This window comes from Podarcis raffonei, chromosome 8 (assembly GCF_027172205.1).
Source record: "Podarcis raffonei isolate rPodRaf1 chromosome 8, rPodRaf1.pri, whole genome shotgun sequence".
In the NCBI taxonomy this organism is placed as follows: domain Eukaryota; kingdom Metazoa; phylum Chordata; class Lepidosauria; order Squamata; family Lacertidae; genus Podarcis; species Podarcis raffonei.
In genome coordinates this window covers 72672532-72693898 of record NC_070609.1, presented here as the reverse complement: position 1 = coordinate 72693898, position 21367 = coordinate 72672532, and the positions used below count along the sequence as shown (strand labels likewise).

At 45.9% G+C, this 21367-nt stretch overlaps 1 protein-coding gene across 1 annotated transcript; it reads right to left on the bottom strand.

The window, feature by feature from the left end:
- Window positions 1–890: 890 nt before the first annotated feature.
- LOC128419741 (tumor necrosis factor receptor superfamily member 18-like) lies at window positions 891–12021 on the bottom strand. The gene is made up of 6 exons (XM_053400797.1): window positions 11659–12021; window positions 6497–6616; window positions 5751–5838; window positions 5049–5146; window positions 3234–3356; window positions 891–1999 (listed from the first exon to the last, which is right to left on the bottom strand). Exons 1-6 carry the CDS (start codon window positions 11789–11791, stop codon window positions 1866–1868), a joined length of 696 nt encoding a protein of 231 aa, XP_053256772.1. The 5' UTR covers window positions 11792–12021; the 3' UTR covers window positions 891–1865.
- Between the last annotated feature and the right edge of the window lie 9346 nt (window positions 12022–21367).

Sequence of the window (21367 nt, the reverse complement as noted above, 5' to 3'; positions counted from 1 at the left end):
TTTTGCATGCATGCACCGGACTGTAGCCTCTCCTTCCTCACCCTATTGCTTTTCTTTCCCCCCCCCGCCCCCCTTGTGGAAATGCCAGCCCCACCTTTGGGAGATTAACGCATCTTCAGAATCTGAGCAGGGTTGAAAGAAGCTCTTTGAGAGTGTGCAAGCGCAAAGCACACCCCCAGCTTCCAGCCGGGTAACAAAACCATCCTTTCTTCAGACTGGTCCTGAAATTCAAGTGGGGAAAGCACCTGAAGCCGTGAGTCACGGCAAACGGTTGAAAACATTTTAGAGAGGCACGCACTCCTTTGCAGGGCGTTTCAGAGAAAGGGAAAGTGCCCATGAGGTCACCTGCTATCACAGTCGCGAATTTCCACAGTCTCTTTACTAGCAGCGGAAAGAAAGAAATGAGTGAAGCTGAAGCTTTATTGTTTTAACGGAGAATTGTCAGTTTCACAAAGGAAGCGCAGCTCAAGGCTCTGAGGTTGCCCCCCCCTCTTCCTTTTCTAAAAATTAAAAAAAAGAAAAGGCGATTCTCGTTAAGAGATGGGGGTGGCGCCGCTGCTTTGGCGATGAAAGCAAACTTTCTTCCCTTGCGTCAGAATTGCACCCTTTGAAACTGTGGAAGAAGCAGCGGAGTAAAAGAGAGAAAAAAACGCCTTCAGGTTTCCCAAAGCAGGTTTCTCGAAACAAGGAAAGCTCACGGCAACGACCTCCAGAACAGAGCGTGAGGAGGGACGTCATTATGGGGGTGGTGAGATAAGCAGAAAAGTCTCCAGGCAGCCTGGAGTTGGAGATACACATTGTGCCAGAGGGTGGGAAACAGCTCAGGGGAATCCTGTAAGATTGCCATTTTGCAGATTCTAAGCTGAGGCTTGCTTACCAATCACCTCTTGGAGCAGGTGTCTCCAAGCCAGGGGCCCTCAAATGATTTAGACTACACCTTGCATCACCCAATGGTCAGGGATAATGGGAGATGTTGCCCACAACATCCGGAGCGTGCCAATCAAGGGAAAGCTGTCCTAGGCATGAAGGGCACGTCATTCTATCTGAGTACCGCAAATCATATGCCTGTGCCCAGGCCATGTCTTGCCACCCCCACCAATATACATAGACAGGGGTTGCTAACTGGCTGGTCGATTGCTGATCTGACCAGCGAAATGGCATTCTGGGCTGAGCTAATCCTGCTCAGAGTAGATCCCTTGAAGTTAATGGGCAAGACTGGCTCAGGTCCATTCAGTTCAGTTAGCCTGCTCCCAGTGAAATGTAGTTGGAGAAGACCCTCCTCTCTCAGAGAACCAGGAAGGAAGTCTGGGAAGTCAGATGCTGCAGGGCTCTGTCCGCAACCCTCCCAATCACATTCTGGCTCCACCTCCAATGTACGCCAGACTCCGCCCTGCCCTCTGGCCCCGCCTTCCCTGGCTCCATACCCATGGAGTAGTCATAGGACCAGTGTTTTTGTAAAAAAAAAATCGGACGTCAGCTGCCCTACCCTCGAGGACGTCTGCTGCATTCTCCAGCTTCCAAACCCTGCCTAGAAAAGCGAGGTGGGTGGCTTGTTCCAGCAGTTGCAACTGGGGATGGGTGAATAGGGAAAGCAGGGTTGGGATTTCCATCTCCTGGAGATCCTTCCTCGTACCCTGATTTCCCTAGCCAGCAAGGAAAGCTTTCATAGTCACAGGGTGTAGAGCAGGTGATCTGATCTAGAGGCAGCTAGTAGCAGTGAAGGAGCCAACCTAGAGGGAAACAGCTCAGGCGCCCAAAGCCCCATCATGCCACAACAAAGATAATAGCTGCCATTCATATAGTTCAGCCGCCTAGATATTGCGGGGCGAGTTTTGCACGTGCTTGTGGATCCGCCCCAAGTTCTTTCAATGGGCCAAAGAGATCTGCGAGGCCTTCCATTTATCCATGTTCTCCCCATGTTCTTCCTCTGGGAACTGGCAACTGCAGGTGTCTTCATGATGAGATCCTAGGAAGTTTGAAGGGTGGACGGATTCAGGCTCTGCAGGACAAAGGTACCAATGGTAAGACAAGGAGGAGGGATGTCTGAGGACCACATTCCTTCCTGGGAAATGTGGCATGCCCCAGAGGTGGGCGGGGCCAAAGGCCAAAGTGGGTGGAGCAATGAATGTAAATTTTATTGTCATGCAGTAGGTGGAGTACCCTCCAACCAGGCAAGCAAGGGTTAATGGGCACAAAAAATGAGGACATGCAATAATTAAACCTGTGGTTGGGAGGGGTGTGGAGGGAGAAGGAGGTGCTGGGTTCAATCCTGCTGGGTGCTGCTTTGATAGCACATTCCCTGCAAGGAAGCCCAGCCAAAGCAGACCCTGCAGAGACTGCCTGCATCTTCTGTTTCTCCCCTGCCTCATAACCAGCCCAACTTCTGTCAGGTCCAGATCGCTCTGGGTGGGACAACCCAACCTGAGTTGACTGGGGCTGTCTCTCCGCTCAATGCAGGGTGATTTGGCGCTGGATCCGGGCTTGGGTCAGATCCAGAGCACAACCCTACTGGAAGTTGGTGTAGTCCAGGTGTCATGGACAAGTTGGATGCAGAGGAATGGTGGTGGTGGGGAACCAGCTGGGGACCCACTAAGGGAAGAAGGCTCAGAGAACGGGGACTGGTGGTGGGACGATGATGAGTGGTCAGAGGGAGAAGATTGGGAGGAGGAGGAGGAGGTGTTGGAAGAGGTAACAGGGTTTAGTGAGCTAGGAGAGTCGGTGGCAGAGAAGTCCAGAATCGGAGGCAGAAGCTGAAACAGGAAGAGGGGGGAGAGAGGCCAAGAGGCAGAGATGAGTCAGGCTGGTGAAGAATTGCAGGTGTCTCCCCCTTCTGCTGTCACAAGCTCCCCTCCCTGCTTGTCTCCCAGAACCAGAAGGGGGCTGAAATGGGTGGAGGAGCAGCAGTCTGCACGCAGGCGCAGTCTCTGATTACTTGGGGGAAAGGCCTAGAAAGGAGGGGACTTAGCTGTGGGGAGGTGGGGGCTTTCGGTCACAGCAACTGATTCGTGGAGTAAGACCTCCCAGAGACGAGCTGCTGTGTTCATTAGGCCTGACACTCAGCCAAGTCTGTGAGGATCGCCTTTTTGCTAATAAAGGAATTAGTGCCAACTTTGAGCACTGTGATTTACTGCTGGCTCGCCCTTTGACACTAGGCTTTTGACTGATACCGCCATGGCTAGGTTAGGAGGGAACTCTGGGTGTGCACCAGGAGGGGGTCAAAAAGCTACACTCACCTTCCACCAGGGGCACTTTCTTCTTCTGTGTCCATACGCAGATGATTAAAAAGAACGTCAGCAGGATGAGAAGAGAGAGGCCCGTTGCTGTCACAATGGTCAAGATAGTCGTCACTGTGGAATCTAAAGAATTAATGTGCATAGATTTATGTATTTATAAGAGCATTATTTTACCACCATATCATAAAACACCCAGGGAGTACTCAAACATAAAACACCATTCAAATAAATAAATAAAAACACATTAAAGTGACTGGCTGCTAAATAATAATAATAATCTGCTGCATAGACCTGTCGACGGAACTTTGGCTGAGCTCCAACTCCCTAGATGGGCTTCAAGGGCGTCATCTAGGCTGCAGTACCAGCCACCTGAGCATTCTGTCAGCTGACCTCCCAAGGGCCAATCCCAGCACACCAGGCCCTATATAAGCTCAGAACCTGACCACTTGTTCCTCATTCCTACCGTGAGGACACTGCATAACTCCCTCCTCTCTGCAGCAGGCTTTAAAAACAAGCACTAGATTTTTGAAACAAGGAAGCTGAAGAAAACACTCCTCCGTATAATTCATTCTCATATATTTAATCCATTTTGTCTGATTTAATTGGAGTTTAATTGGGTTGAGAGTTTAATTTATAGAATTTGGAATTACTTTAATCTTACATAGCATTTTAAGAGGGTAATTTATCTGTAATTAATCTGTGTTCATAATTTATATTTTCTAACCCTCCATTTCATTGATCTTTTCATTAGTTTTTTTCTCATATTAATCTATATCATTATTTTCTTTCTTGAGCATCTATAGATTTAAATCTTCTTATAAAAGATGAGAAAAAATATTTGTTTAAAGGTATCCCCCCCTTTTCTTCTTCTTAAAAGTTAGGTATTATTTTATATACTCTTCTTTACTCAGTTATTAATGGGCTCATAATATTGTAACAGATGAATTAATGATATCTGTTTCTAGGACATTCTTTATTTAACAATATCTTTTTTTCTCCCCCTTCGTTTTCAGGTTTTTTGATCAGATAGACACTAACATAAAGCAGTGATGACAGCCTTTACCAAAGGTGTCATGGGCTTTGAAGACACTCGAACTCAGGACGCAAGGGAGAAACGTGCTAAGAGGAAGGCACGCTTGGCAAATCCACACTGTGATCAATTCCCGCCTGGAAACCAATGTCCCCACTGTGGAAGGACGTGTGGGTCCAGAATTGGCATCCACAGTCACTTACGGACTCACTGTTAAAACCGTGTTTATGGAAGACAGTCTTACTCGGCTATGAGTGATCGCCAAAGAAGAAGACCTGTTATACATTGTGATATTGAAGCGTATTTATGAACCTAAATATATAAAACAAAAAAAACACCAAAACGTGTCTTTAATATTTGATGCCCCCTTCAAGAGAACTCTCTTGCTAGCCGTGACCATCATTCCTGTGCCCCAAGAACACCCATTTCTGTCACCAAGGAGAAGCCTCCCCGTCGACATCTTTGCTCCTGTCCCCAGAATAATGCCCAGGTCACCCTCCCATTTTCACCACCTGCATGGGCCACATCAAAAACGTGTGTCTCCAAGTGTGAGATTTGGCAACAGCCGTAATTGGAATCCAGTCCCGCTTTGTCCAAATTCTCCCTGTGTGTTGTATTCAGTGCAAGCTGTACTCAGAGTAGACACACTGAAGTGAACAGGCACCACAGACAGATTCATTCATTTCAACAGGTCTGCTTTGAGTAGAACCGTGTCGGAGACAACTCTGCGATTCCCATGTGTAGGTCTTTTAGGCCCATTTCGCATACAGAAAACAGAACCGTACCAATTTGCATAACCACAGTGATGGGTCTCGTGTCGCCACATTCCACGTTATGAGTTGTGTTCCCTGGTCGTCGAACTGGAAGCCCCAACGTCTTGCAGCTACAAAGGAAGGAAAGAATGATGGTTGGAACATGGGTGATGCGCTCAAGGTGTGCTACAGCTTAGTGGATGAACATCAGTTTTGCTTGTGTCTTCAGGCTTGGAGAGTCCCCTGTCTGAAACTCTGGGGAGCTGCTGCCAGTCAGTGTAGACAACACTGAGTTAGATGGACCAATGGTCTCTCTCGGTATGTTCCTATAATAAAATAAAAAGGTAAAGGGACCCCTGACCATTAGGTCCAGTCGTGGCCGACTCTGGGGTTGCGGCGCTCATCTCACTCTATAGGCCGAGGGAGCCGGCGTGCAGCTTCCGGGTCATGTGGCCAGCATGACTAAGCCGCTTCTGGTGAACCAGAGCAGTGCACGGAAACACCGTTTACTTTCCCGCCGGAGTGGTACCTATTTATCTACTTGCACTTTGACGTGCTTTCGAACTGTTAGGTTGGCAGGAGCAGGGAGCTCATCCCGTCGTGGGGATTCGAACCGCCGACCTTCTGATCGGCAAGTCCTAGGCTCTGTGGTTTAACCCACAGCGCCACCCGCGTCCCTTTCTATAATAAAATAGCATTATTATTATTTATGCTGCAAAGCAGAGAATGACTTACTTTGCCCAAGGTCTGCAACAGCTGCCTTTGGCATCAGAGAAAGTTCCATTAGGGCATGGGCTGCAGAAATATCTGAAGTCAATAGTGCCTGGAAGAAGGAAGAGGGGAGGTGGTTACTTACTGCTGAGAGGCTCCTAGCTGTGCTTTTACTCTTTCTAACAAAGCAACATTTTCTCTATTTCGGCTTAGTAAATGTCTGTACAATCTCTCCAAAACAGTTTTCAATAAGCGGCGAACTATAAAATTGAGTGAGATGGTATAACAATTTGATACGATAAGCCAATACTCAGTTCCAAAAAAAACCCTAGTAAAACATATTTATTATTATGTTACAAAATTTTTATACCGCCTTATACACATCCAATAATCTCCCCCCTTCCACAATATATTTTATAGGGTATTAGATGTCAGTCACGCCTATTGTTCAGGCTCGGAACCTGGCAGACCCCACAGGCTCCACCCTCAGATCCACCACACCCTGCCAGGCTCCGCCCCCTACTCTATCGCATTCTGACAGGCTCCAACTCCTGGCCCACCACATTCTGCCAAACCAGACCCTTTAACCTTGCTAGGTTTTACCTCTTGTCCGTCTTGTCTTCCATACGCTGTTAGACTACAACTGCCATCATCACTGACCCTTGGCTCTGCTGGCTGGGGATGATGGGACTTGTAGTCTCACAAGACCTGGAGGACCCAAGGTTGAAGGCCTGTGACTTAGAGCAAGAAGGGATTGACGCAAGGGTTACCTGAACATCTCAGTTCCTGCCCTTCTGGACACGTTGGCAGTGCCCGGCATTGATGGCATAGCTTGTCCTTACAGCACTTCCCACCACCACATTTGCCACAGGATTTTGGGGGAATTCCTGGTGATGAAGAAAGCACAGGTCAAGCCAGGAGGGCAAGGAAAGAGGACTATAAATACGTATTTCTTTGCAGCTGCCCCTTTGAGTCTATGATGGGCACTGTGGTTTAGCCCAGGCCCTGGGGGAAAAATACAGCACTCCATTGAAATCAATTAACTGAAGTTATTTTATTTATTACAGTTATATCCTTCCTTTTTCTCCAAGGAGCTCAAGTAGGAGTACATGGCTCCCCCCTCCTCATGTAATCCTGACAACTCTGTGAAGCAGGTGAGGCTGAGAGCTTTTGGCTGTCTCAAGGCTGTGTGGCGAGCTCCATGGCTGAGTGGAGATTTGAACCCTAGTCTCCCAGGTCCTATTCTGACATGCTAACCACTATGCCGCATTGGCTTTCCAGTGTGTTCTTTAACTTCAATGGCTCTACTCTGAGTCCTCCAGCAATGGCAACTTTGAGGAGATTATGAATCCACACCTTCGCCCATGTCATGTGGGTTGGTGGGCACCAGAGCTTGCCTCCCCGCTGAACCCTGCAGTGACATCTCTCTTGACAGCCTTTGATCACTGGTTCACAGACTCCTTGGGAGATCAAGAGAACCCCAAACAAAGACTGACAGAGCTGGAAACTCCATTGCCTCAAAGAAGCCAACAGCGACAGAAGAAGGCACTGGCCTGAAGGGGCACTCAGGGGGTGGGGATTCCAGTTAATGACTACCTAGCCTTACTATAAATCCTCAGCTGGTTGCTTGAGGACTTTGTTGAGAAGACTTGGGTGACATGTCTCGCCTTATGGGGTGCTATCCGTGGTCCTGAAGCCTTGCCAAACTACTGGCCACTTCTTGTTTCGGCCATCATTCTTAGTGGAAGACATCCCTGTGGATCATGACACACCCATCCCTTGAAATGGGTCATTACTGGGAGAAGGGGAAAGATGCTGACTACCAAACCAATTGGAGCAGTATGGAAACTGAAATGTGTCTGCCCCCTGAAAACAGCCCCAAATCCCTCCTTCTTTTCATGAAATTATTATGGCCTAACCCAGCACTAATTGCTGCCACTTAGGCTTGCAAATGGACACCTAGTCTGGTGGTTTATGGCAAACAAGAACTGCGCCAGATGTACCCCATTTTGTCCAGTGGAAAGTTAGGCATGTTGGTAGTGTATAATTCTGATTTTCAGCTGTTGCGGTTTCAGTGTTTTAGTCAATGGGAAATGTTTAAACCACCACTTGGCTCAATAACAAAATGATAGATGAGATTAGTTGTTTTAAATTGTTCTAATATTGTTTTAATGCTGTAACCCACCCTGGGACCTTAAGGTGAAGAGTTCGTAATAAATTGATCACCGTCACGATAAATAAGATCTGGAAAGATAGAAAAGAAGGAGGCAGCAGGATTGGGTGGCAGATAGATTGGCTGTCTAGGTAGTATAGATTGGATAGCTAGATTGATATACACGGCAAGCAAGATTAAATTATATAGAGATGGATAGAAAATGCACACAGTTCAATAAACAAAAGGATAGAAGGGACTGATAAGAAGACAGGTTGGAATATTGTAAGTAAATAGAATAGATTTAATGGACTGACAATGATATATAGAAATGGTAGAAAGGATAGTTCTGTAAAAAAAATAGAAACCAGACTTTAAACTTTACTATGAATCAGCAGCATTCTGCTGGTTGAAAGACTGGCTGCTTCTTGAGAACACAGACATTCTGGATTTAGAAGGTTTAAACAATGTTTTTGGGTGGCATGCATATTTGTGGTACGACAAGGTTAAAGCACATAAAGCATTTAAAAACCATATTGTCAGGAAAGCACTGTTCAATGTTTGGATAAGATATAAGGACTTATTGGAAAATAAAACCCCAAGGTGGCTGTCACCAATGGAAGCAAAAGCCCAAAAAAAGCTCAATATGGAGGCCAAATGGCCGAAATATTGGGAAATTCTGGAACAAGAGGGAGACAGACTGAAATTGCAGAGTTTTGAGAAATTAAAAAACAAAGTGTGAGATTGGCTTCATTATTATCAGATAGTGGAGGCATATAATTTGGACAAGAAAATTGGCTTCCAAGTGGAAAAATCAAAATTAGAAACAGAACTGTTAGAACCCAAAACTAAGATTTTGTCAAAGATGTATAACTTGCTGTTGAAATGGAATACCCAGGATGAAACGGTGAAATCTGCTATGATTAAATGGGCACAAGACGTTGGACATGACATTATGTTTGCTGACTGGGAACAGTTATGGACCACAGGTATGAAGTTTACGGCATGTAATGCCTTAAGAGAAAATATTATGAAGATGATATACAGGTGGTACATGACCCCAGTCAAGCTTGCAAAAATCTATCATTTGCCCGATAATAAATGTTGGAAATGTAAAGAAACTGAAGGTACATTCTTTCACCTTTGGTGGACGTGCCCAAAGATTAAGGCTCTCTGGGAAATGATCTATAATGAAATGAAAAAGGTATTTAAATATACCTTCCTGAAGAAACCAGAGGCCTTTCTTCTGGGCATCGTCGGCCAATTGGTGCCAAAGAAGGACAGAACTTTTTTTATGTATGCTACAACAGCAGCAAGAATACTTATTGCAAAGTATTGGAAGACACAAGATCTACCCACTTTGGAAGAATGGCAGACGAAGGTGATAGACTACATGGGACTGGCAGAAATGACTGGCAGAATCCGAGACCAGGGAGAAGAGTCGGTGGAAGAAGATTGGAAGAAATTTAAAGACTACCTACAGAAATATTGTAAAATTAATGAATGTTAGAATGATGTTGGATAGAAATTAAGTGATTTCCAGCTGTAATGCTTTAAGAGAAGGTGAAAAAAGGGATATAAATAGGTAAAAATCTAATGGTAAGGATTTGCTGAACCAATAATTTGAAGTGGAATACAAAAAAGGGAGGTATGAGGAGGTCCGGGAAACAAGCTAAAGGAAAATAAGCAATGGAAACTTTGTGTGTTTTTAACTATTTTTATTTTGTATTTTTGTTATTTTTTTCATTTTTAGTGTAATACTTTAAAAAATCTTAATAAATATCTCATAAAAAAATAAAATAGAAACTAGCACACAGGTCAATAAACAAAAGGATATAAAAGACTGATCAGCTCTGTAAAGATGGAGAAAAAAGAGAGAGGATACAATAGGAACAGATCGGATAGACAGATAGGCATGCGATTGTAAAGTTATGGAATTATAGGTAGAAACTAGCATGTGGGTCGATAGACAAAATATAGATAAGATTGGTAAGTTGCAAATATAGAAAATAAAGGATAGCATAGGAAGATAGGTAAAATAACAGATAATGCATTTGACAGAATAGAAAGGGAGATGAAATGGATTGAACAGATAGATTGACATTTATGGTGAAGAGGATAGTTAAGTTGTGCAAAGATAGAAAAACAGGATATATAAAATAGGTAGACAAGGTAGAATAGGTAAGATGGATAGGATAACTAGACATTATATCAGCTATGGCAAAGTGTAGTTCTTAGGAAGTTCTCAGTATTACAAATAAAATTATCTCAGTGAACTTTGGTTTAACCACTGAACCGCTTGGCCTGTCTTATGTAAGAAGGCTTTCTGTTGCTCGTTATGCAATAGTTCTCTTGAACCCTGAGACGAGACTTTGGAAATGGGAAGACACATTCCGAACACAATGGTCTCTTTCCTCCCAACCATTAGGCTCATTTTCAGGGTATCAAGACAAGAACACCCTAGCTGAAGCCTCTGGCAATGTCCTAAGCTTCACGTTGAAAATTAGTGGTGATCCCCTGCAGTTGTTTTTAAAAAGATACAGGAAAAATGAGTGGGAATAATTTTCACAAGTCATCTGCTGGTTTCCTAAGCTTAAGAATGTCAATTTGACATTTAAGGGCTGTAGCTCAGCAGGAGTGTAACTGCTTTGCATGCAGAAGGTCCCAGGTTTGATCCCTCGCAACTCCAGGTAAGGTTGGGAGATACGACCGGTCTGAAGCTCTGGATAATACCTGCTAGTCAGAATCAGTGATACTGAGCTGATTGGATCAGTATAAGGCAACTTCCTATGTTCCTATAACTTAAAGGAAGGGCTGAGCTCAGTGGTCGAACTTTGCATGCAGAAAGTCCCCAGTTCAGTTCCTGACGTCCCCAAAGGAGGGTTGGGAAAGACCCCGTCTGAAACCCTGGAAAGCTGCTGCCAGTCAGTGTAGACAATACTGAGCTGGATGGATCAACAGCATGACTTGGTTTAAACACTTTCCTATGTTCCTATGAAAGGCTGAGTCAATAATTTGGGCACTACCTGGGTAAAGATCATACATTTCTACTGGGAAAGACCCCCTGCCTGGTACCCCAAAGAGCTGCTGCCACCCAGTGTTGACAGTACTGAGCTGAATGGACCGTCGTCCTATGTTCCTACGCTGCAGTGGGACATCTGAAATGAGGCCTCTGAGAACGCTAGGCTTTTACTTCTGAGAATAGCTAGCCTCAGAATCTTCAAATTCAACAGGGCCTTGGAGCATATGCAGAGTGCCACCTCAGTCAGAGATTCTTTAGCATTGCAGGGGGTTGGACTAGATGACGCTTCCCGTTCTAGGTAAAGGTAAAGGGACCCCTGACCATTAGGTCCAGTCATGAGCGACTCTGGGGTTGTGCGCTCATCTCACTCTATAGGCCGAGGGAGCCGGCATTTGTCTGCAGACAGGTCATGTGGCCAGCATGACAAAGCCGCTTCTGGTGAACCAGAGCAGCACACGGAAATGCCGTTTACCTTCCCGCTGGAGTGGTACCTATTTATCTACTTGCACTTTTACTTGCTTTTGAACTGCTAGGTTGGCAGGAGCAGGGACCGAACAACGGGAGCTCACCCCGTCGTGGGGATTTGAACCGCCAACCTTCTGATTGGCAAGTCCTAGGCTCTGTGGTTTAACCCACAGCGCCACCCGTGTCCCATGGTTCTATGAACTCCCCTGGACTACAAGAAAAGAGTTATGAACCCAGGCAGTCCAAAACCTCAAACCCTAAGGAATATGAAAACTCTGATCCAAACTTACCAGCAAGAGTTGACGAGCAACAAGGTCTCCCTTCCTGTTGACCATCAATGGTGGATTGCGCTAGCTCCACACACAGCCAGAGCATCGCTAAGCAAATCCAGCGGCCATCTAATCTGGGGTGAAATTTGGCTTCCATTTCCTTTAGTCGCCTCTTCACTTCCTCCGCTGGGGGTGGAGGCTCACAGTTCTCCCACAACTAGCCCTCTGGTGCGCTGGCTGGGAACGCTGTGCCTGTTAAGGTCTCTCACCTCTTCTTCTCTTCTGTCTCCCTCTCGCTTCTTTCGACACATTTTTGTAGCAAAGAGCAGCCCACGTGTTTTCTGTGGAACGAAAGCCATGTCATTTCCTGTATGGTGTGTCCTTATGGCCCTCTCGTACCACAGCTCTTAACAGGAAGCATTGAGGCGAGAGACATGAGGGGAAATCTGAGCCCAGCAAGAAGCCTTCTCTCTCTCTCTCTCTCTCTCTCTCTCTCTCTCTCTCTCTCTCTCTTTCTCCTGGCAAGGAGTCCTTCACAAAGCTCATAGCTAAACTGCGGCACTCTCTCTCGCAGGAGACAGAGACAGCCACCAAATTTGAATGGCTTTAAAGCAGGATTAGATGTGGAGAAGACTATTGAAGGGGACTAGTAATTCAGTCACCCTAGCAGTTCGAAAGCAGGTCAAAGTGCAAGTAGATAAATAGGTACCGCTCTGGCGGGAAGGTAAACGGCGTTTCCGTGCGCTGCTCTGATTTGCCAGAAGCGGCTTAGTCCTGCTGGCCACACGACCCGGAAGCTGTACGCCGGCTCCCTCGGCCAATAAAGCGAGATGAGCGCCGCAACCCCAGAGTCGGCCACGACTGGACCTAATAGTCAGGGGTCCCTTTACCTTGACTAGTGATTCAGGATGCTTCTGAATGCCAATTGCTAGAAATCACATGGGGATAGATGCTGTTGAGCTGAGGCCCTGAAGGAGCGTCTCCACCCCCATCGTTCAGCCCGGACACTGAGATCCAGCGCCGAGGGCCTTCTGGCGGTTCCCTCATTGCGAGAAGTGAGGTTACAGGGAACCAGACAGAGGGCCTTCTCGGTAGTGGGGCCTGCCCTGTGGAATGCCCTCCCTTCAGATGTGAAGGAAATAAGCAGCTATCTTTAAAAGACATCTGAAGGCAGCCCTGTTTAGGGAAGTTTTTAATATTTAATGCTGTATTGTTTTTAACACTCGATTGGAAGCCGCCCAGAGTGGCTGGGGAAACTCAGCCAGATGATCGGGTTATAAATAAATTATTATTATTATTATTATTATTATTATTCAGAAGCATCCAGTTGGCCGCTGTGAGGGTGCTGGACGAGATAAGCCTTTGGCCTGATCCTGCTTCAGAACTCTCCTTACGTTCAAAGAGCAGCAGGCATTGTTCGAGTGATACAGAAAAAGGCAGCTGTAGCCTAATAAAGGGCAATGATCCTCTGATCTAGTGCTTCCCAAACTCGGGTCTCCAGCTGTTTTGGGACTACAGCTCCCATCATCCCTAGCTATAAGGGCCCGTGGTCAGGGATGATGGGAATTGTAGTCCAAAAACAGCTGGAGACCCAGGTTTGGGAAACACTGATTGATGAACTCAGGGGCATGTCTCAGATGCTCAGCGCCGCTTTCCTGCCTCCTTGGGTCTTCAGCAGGAGATGTTTACTGAAAGTCAGCACAGGAGGGGCAACACCAACGTGTCATGGCTAGGAAAGGCAGCCGAGCGAGGGCAGGGAACTCTGCTTGAATGGTCCTGGAACCACGGGGGAAATTCTGATGTTTTGAGGGAGGAAGCTCTGCGCCTCGGGAGTAGAGTATCTGCTTTGCATGCAGGAAGTCCCAAATTCAATTCCCGGCATCCTCAGGTCGGGCTGGGAAAGACCCTGAAGAGTTGCTGCCAGTCAGTGTAGACTATACTGAGAGAGATGAGCCAACAGTCAGATCCAGTCTAAGGAGGCTTCTTAAGTTTCTGCGTCTCAAGGATAGAGCATCTGCTTTGCATGCAGAAGGTTCAATCCCCAGCATCTCCAGGCAGGGCTGGGAGATGCCCCCTATCTGAAACCCCAGGCAGCTGCTGCCAGTCAGTGTAGACAGTACTGAGCTAGATGGACCATTGGTCTGGCTCAGGTTAAGGCAGCTCCCTATCCATTGCTTCACCCACTTTTGCCTCTGTCCCCATCTGCTACCGGCATGCGGCCCCCAGAAAATTATCTTTGAGGAAATGTGGCCCTCATTATGAAAAAAAAGGTTCCTGGCATGCCTCTTTCTATGGTCATTTATCAATTCGGGAAAATGTTTTCTAGAGGGAGGTGAATATCTTGCTCCTCTTTTCGTTGACAGCATGGATTTATCTTATTATTAATAGATACGGATCTGCAAACTAAGCTTTCAAGCATGTTATCTGGGAAAATTCTGAAGCCAGCGCAGTGTCTGGGACCGCCTCTATTATACTTTTGCCATTTGTAATGCCAGAAAGATTTTTTTATATATATAAAATATTTATTAAGGTTTTACAAAAAACAGAGGTTTACAGAATAAAAAGAAAGCATAAAAAAAGAAGAAATAAGAAAAAATACAAAAAATACAAAAATACATAGAAAAGAAAAAAGAAAAAAAATACAAGATACAAAAAGCAAATAGTTAAGAAAAAATTAAAAACAAATCCATTTTTTGATATCTTTAAGCTCATTTGCTGGTTTCCTTGACCTCCTCACACCTCCCCTTTTTGTATTCCCATTTACATAATCAATTCAGCAAATCCTTACCCTCTTTCATTTATCTTAACTCTATATCTTAACATATTATAACTATATATTTTCATCCATTATCAATCCATTTTTGCATATTCTTATTAACCTTGTTGCTAATGCCACTTAATTTCAATCCAGCATCATTTTAACATTCATTAATTTTACAATATTTCTGCAAATAGTCTTTAAATTTATTCCAATCTTCTTCCACCAACTCTTCTCCCTGGTCTCGGATTCTGCCAGTCATTTCCGCCAATTCCATATAGTCCATCACCTTCATCTGCCACTCTTCCAGGGTGGGTAAATCTTGTGTCTTCCAATACTTTGCAATAAGTATTCTTGCTGCTGTTGTTGCATACATAAAGAAAGTTCTATCCTTCTTTGGCACCAATTGGCCGACGATGCCCAGGAGAAAGGCCTCTGGTTTCTTCAGGAAGGTATATTTAAATACCTTTTTCATTTCATTATAGATCATCTCCCAGAAAGCCTTAATCTTTGGGCACGTCCACCAAAGGTGAAAGAATGTACCTTCATTTTCTTTACATTTCCAACACTTATTATCGGGCAGATGATATATTTTTGCAAGCTTGACTGGTGTCATGTACCACCTGTATATCATTTTCATAATATTCTCTCTTAAGGCATTACATGCCGTAAATTTCATACCAGTGGTCCACAACTGTTCAAGGAAGTTTTCCCCAGATGAAACTGATCACAACTGGGCATGGGTGATGTCTTTTGGCCGTCATTTCGACTCATTTCTGCTCAGCGACAAGGTAGGCATCTCATAAGGCAGCAGAGGTTTAGGATTAGAGTTTTGCTTTTCCTACATGGGGTACCTTCCCAGTGTTACGGAAAAATTCGGGGTGCCCAGCTCATCGAGGTGCCACTCCCCCGCGGGTCTCTCCTGGTCAGCAAAAGAAGGAATCTCCAGCCAAGTTAAAGAAGCAAACAGCGGTCAGTAGATCTGATCTTTATTTGTTGCAACAAGGTTCAAACACACAAAGAGTAGGAACCCTGGGCATGGGGTTGCATGGACTTTTAAGACCTTCCCATAATACATTTCCAGATACATCATCAATACATCACCAACGAGTCACTAAGAAGGAGGGAATCTTGCACAGTAACATGAGCCCATAGTTCATCCCTGTTATCAGATTCAGTTCCTGAACACCTTCTAAGTACCTACCACCAAGTGAACAATAAAACTATTTACACCAATCCTTGCCCTCTGGGCTTTCCTGAAGATGGGCTTTGTGAATACCTGGCTTCAGCAAACTCCATCAAGGGATATTTGTCTGGTCCATTGTTATCTTTTTCCTATTCCCTGGGGAGGGGGGAGGTGTACGTGACTCTATGTATCAGGGATTATGGAGGCAGGGGAAGCCCTGGACCCCCCCCCCTTCCAGAGGAGTCATTAGCCATTGGAACCAACTATTGAATTTTGGCAATTATTTGATTCTATATTGGATAGATTTTGAATTATGGTGCTGGAGGAGACTCTTGAGAGTCCCATGGACTGCAAGAAGATCAAACCTATCCATTCTGAAGGAAATCAGCCCTGAGTGCTCACTGGAAGGACAGATCCTGAAGCTGAGACTCCAATACTTTGGCCACCTCATGAGAAGAGAAGACTCCCTGGAAAAGACCCTGATGTTGGGAAAGATTGAGGGCCCAAGGAGAAGGGGACGACAGAGGACGAGATGGTTGGACAGTGTTCTCGAAGCTACCAGCATGAGTTTGACCAAACTGTGGAGGCAGTGGAAGACAGGAGTGCCTGGCGTGCTCTGGTCCATGGGGTCACGAAGAGTCGGACACGACTAAACGCCTAAACAACAACAATATTGGATAGTCAGGGGAAAACAGTACAATACATGGTATCCACTTATTGCTACCAGTGCCAGATTTACGTATAAGCTAAACAAGCTAAAGCTTAGGGCCCACTCTCTTGGGGGCCCCCAAAACATTTAAAGGGGGGGAAAACTGGATGTGCATTTCCAAAATATAAAACGAAAAACAAATAAAATGAAACCTACCTACAGCAACAGTGTTTGTGTTGTGTAGGCTCCTATGACGTAAGTAATGGGCCCCACCTGCTCCCTAAAATATCACTGGTTTGCTCATTTCTATATACAGGGTGCCTACATTCTGCATGGACTGGTTGCAAATGGGCAAATGGCTTTAGATACCTATTAGGTCCATAAATTACCATATAGCATATATTCAACACAAGAAAACAGCGACAATTTGTTGTTGACAAAGGACAGCTGGACATATAAAGGGCCCCATTACCTTCAGTAGCTTAGGGCCTCATCAAACCTAAATTCAGCTCTGATTGTTACAGTTTTCTTTTCTGATATTCTTTGCTGTTTTGTGTGTGCAGTGCCTGTGTCAACGGTCATTGTCCTGGCCTTAGTTAGAGGCTGTGGTGGGGACTTGGGAATTCGGGAAAGTCATTTAACTGCCCCCTCTCCCCGTTCCTGGTTTTAACACCAGGTTTGATGAGCCCCAGCTGTCCCTCACTACTTCCCTCTACAGCACAAACAGAAACCGCCTTATTGACCATTGGTCCAGCTATTGGTCCACTCAAAGCAGAACTGGCCCAAACCTGAAGAGGAACTCCCAAATGATAAGTGCTGTTCTGTTCAAGCCTCAAGGTGTCCTGGGCTCCCCTTTGCTGGAGGCATTTAAGCAGCCAGAGATGCTTGTGGCTGCCTCCTGTGTTGCAGATCTTGCAAAGACTGGGGTGGGGTTGTACTGGGTGACCTCCATTATCTTTTTCTAGCCCTATGATCCTATGAGTCAAAGGGGGTGTGTGTTAGATCTGGAAGAGGCAACCACCACCGCATCAAACGTTTGTGATAAAAAACAGTAGAGGTAATTGATTCAAAGTTTCTTCTCAAACCCAGAGCTGCTTAGTTAGGTGAGCTGATCCACATACTTCTCTGCGGTCAATGAGTTTATCAGAAATAAGAATCTTAATATTAAAGCACTTTTTGTACATGTACCAGCTAGGGACTGAGATTTGCAGTTGTCGTGCACATCATTTCACTGCCAAATGGTGAGGTGCAGCCATGAGTTGTGACTTTAAGAACTTTTGTGCGCACAGAACTACAAGATGGCTGGTCATTATTAACTTCCAAGATCAGAGAATCCTAGAACTGTAGAGTTGGAAGGGACCACAATATGGTTACCAGACGTCCCCATTTCTCGGGGACAGTCCCCAGATTTACAAATCTGTCCCTGGACAAAATCCGTCCCCGGAATGTCCCCAGATTTCATTTAATGTCCCCAGATTTATATTTTAAGTGTTGTAGGTTTATCAATAGGGAATGAATGTTGTGTGATTGGTTCAACGGCACAAGACACATCATATGGAGACTTCTGGCGGGGCAAAGTGGCAGGCGCCATGGCAGCAAGCAGCTCCTGAAGCCAGCCAGAGCCAACTGCGCTACCAGGCTGGCTCCGGGCTGCTGAGACTGCTGCCACCACTGCCACTGCCAAGGGGGAACCAAGGACGCCTGGAGCTTCAACTGGGGGAACCTCTGACACACACACCCCCCCCCGCCACGACCCAAATCAAGCCAGGAGGGAGAGCATCTGGCCACCCAGCTGACTGTTCAGTGGTGCTCCGGAGCCAGGAAAACCCCGGAGCCAACGCAGGGAGAAGGAGGAGAAGGAAGAGAGAGGAAGAGGAAGGAGAAAAAAGAGGGGAGCCCCAAACTTAGTGTGCTGCTGCCACCGCCGCCGCTGAGAAGGAGAGGTGGGAGACCACTGGGAGGGCAAGACATGCAGCCGAGCCCAGGCCCGACCCAAGCCTACTCCACGGTGGATAGCAGGCTGGGGCCCGGAGGAAGGCCATGCGACAGAGGAGACCACAGAAGGGAAGGTATTACTTTTTAATATTTTTTTTAAAAGAACATTTTAAAATAACTCCCCCCCCTCTTTTTTTAAAAAAATTGTTCCCTGATTCTTTGGAAAGAATCTGGTAACCTTAGACCACAAGGGACCATATAGTCCGGGCATGGCTAAACTTGGCCCTCCAGATGTTTTGGGACTGCAACACCAATCATCACTAGCTAACAGGACCAGTGGTCAGGGATGGTGGGAATTGTAGTCCCAAAACATCTGGAGGGCTACGCTGAGGCATGCCTGATCTAGTCCAACCCCCTGCAAATGCAGAAGTATTTTGCCCAACATAGGGCTAAATTGACAGACTTTCCTGTCACCCTAAGCATTGGCTGGCTTATAGAGCCTGGCCATAGCAACCTTGAAATTAGCAACTGGGAGCATATATGGCTGTTTTGAAATGATTTTAGATGTTCTTTATAAAAAATAATAAAAGATGGTTTTTAGTTGTTTTAAAAATGTTTTTATGTTATTTTAAAATTGTGTTGTTTTTAACATTTTGATTTTTGCTCCTTTAGGAGGAAGGCTGGAGGAGAAATTTAATACAGACAAATAAATATTGCTCAGCGTACAGTAAGAACTGAGATGGGTGTGTGTGTGTGTGAGGGTTTTAAGCCACATAGGGCAGCAAAAATAAGACACACTGGCTCCCAGCTAGTGCTCACTAGTGTTGCTGACATTTCCTGTAGAAAACCCCCAAGTGTGTGGTTTATGTGACAAGGGCTCCATCAGACACTGAGCTCTCTATGTGTGAGAGAGGCGGGGGAAAGAAACCGTGCAGGCCCAGAAGGTAAGAATTTACTCAACTTGACGTCAAACTAACCACCAACCTTGGGAGTTGACTCCAGAAATGTCAGCGCATGGACTCTGTGTTGTCACTCCTCGCTGAGGAAGCCCAGTGCATTGAAGTTTAGATGTCATTCTCATCACCTGTGCCATGGGGGAGAGACGTCAGAGACTGCTTGTCTGCAGAAGTCAGGGAGTGGGGTGGCCCCTTCGTCAGAAAGGCACCCTGGCGTCTCTGCAGGTATCTCAAAATGTCAACACAAAAGGCCAGGCAGGTGAAGACTCATGTCGAGAAGGTGAAGAGGGACCAAAAGACTTCTCATGATTTCTCTCCTTCCCTCCCTCTTTCTCTGCAAAATGTTGCCTAGAAACTACACTGAAAACCACACGAGTCCCATCACCTTTCTCTGCTCGTCAGCTGTGGCTCAGTGGTAGAACATCTGCTTTGTGGTCAGAAGGTCTCTGTCCTGACCTGTCTGTGAGAGACTCCTGCCAGCTGTCTGGGCAATATTGACCCAAGTGGACTGGCGTTCAGACCATAGCTGTCAACCTTCCCTTTTTTTGCAGGAAATTCCCTTATTCCAGTGCCATTTCCCACTGCTTCCCGCTGCTATCCCGGATTGTTAGATATCCCGTAGACTGTCTCCGGGACAGGTGAGGCTGCTGATCCCTTATTTTCAACTCTGAAAGTTGACAACTAAGGTTTGGACTTGATAAAAGACAGGTTCCTGCGTCTTAGGGGTTCACTGGCGTGGCATCTGCCTTGCATTCAGACATTCCCAGGTTCAGTCCCCACACTGGCCAAGCGGCCATTCAGTGAGGGGGCCGGGGGCACGACGGTGAGGTCAGGCCAGCCTCTGGGGCCCAGAGACCCCCAGCAGCAGGCAGGGCAGGACGGGGATCCCGGTGGGGGTGGGGTGCCTGGCTCACTTCCCCTAAAATCGTGCACCTGGGGCTATGGCCCCTCTGCCCCCCCCCATGCTATGCCCTCTGCAGTTTCCTCCATCGTCTTGCACTTGCACTCCCAGTGCACATTTTCAAGAATAATGACACCACAGTTTGGCACTCCTGTTTGGAGCCCTAAACAGCCTCGGCCCAGTATACCTGAAAGAGCGTCTCCACCCCTGTCATTCAGCCCAGACGCTGAGGTCCACCTCCGAGAGTCTTCTGGCAGTTCCCTCCCTGCAAGAAGAGAGGTTACAGGGAACCAGGTAGGGGGCCTTCTCAGTAGTGGCGCCCTCCCTGCAGAATGCCCTCCCACCAGATGTCAAGGAGATAAAGAACTACATGACTTTTAGAAGACATCTGAAGGCAGCCCTGTATCGGGAAGTTTTTAATGTTGGATGTTTCTACCAGCATGAGTTTGACCAAACTGCGGGAGGCAGTGGAAGACAGGAGTGCCTGGCGTGCTCTGGTCCATGGGGTCACGAAGAGTCGGACATGACTAAACGACTAAACAGCAAAAAACAACATATGTGGTAGAAGCTGCCCAGAGTGGCTGGGAAAACCCAGCCAGGTGGGAAGGGTGTAAATAAGTGGTGGTGGTGATTTCTGGCACATCATAGTCCAAGATCCTCTTTCCCACAGCGGCCAATCAAAGGGCTCCAGGAAACCCTTATGCAGGACATGAAGACAACAGCCCTCTTGGTTAAGACAAGGAGAATAAGGAAGATTAGCTTGAATTTTTATTAAAATAAGGGAAGATTTGCTGAGTAATTGATAAGAACTTGGAATACAGAGAAGGGAGGCATGAGGAAGTCGGGGAAGAAAGGTGTAAGAAACTAAGATATGAAATGGTACATGTTTTTTGTTTTGATTGTGTTTTTTGTTTGTTTATGTATTTGTTATATGTTTGTGTTGTTATAAAAATCTGTAATAAAAAATTATTATATAAAAAAAAAAAAGACAACAGCCCTCTCTCACTGTTACTCATAAGAACATAAGAAGAGACCTGAAGGAAACCAATTAGAAATACGGGTATTAAAGAGAATGTGGCCCACAATATTGAAGTTGACATACTACAGGACTGGCAAGGTCCAATCCAGAAAAAAGGTTGGAACCTGATACTAATCCCTCAAAAACTTGTATTTGTTTACTACCCACAACCGAAGGGCTTCCTCTCACGGATAGATTGCATAATGCATTTCCTGAACATCCTGAATGATATGTTGCCAGGAGTAGTAAAGCCAAACAATATTGTTTCTATAGAGTACTTATATTACGATGGTTCCTCAGTACGAGCAATGTTCACCTTTCAAGATCAAA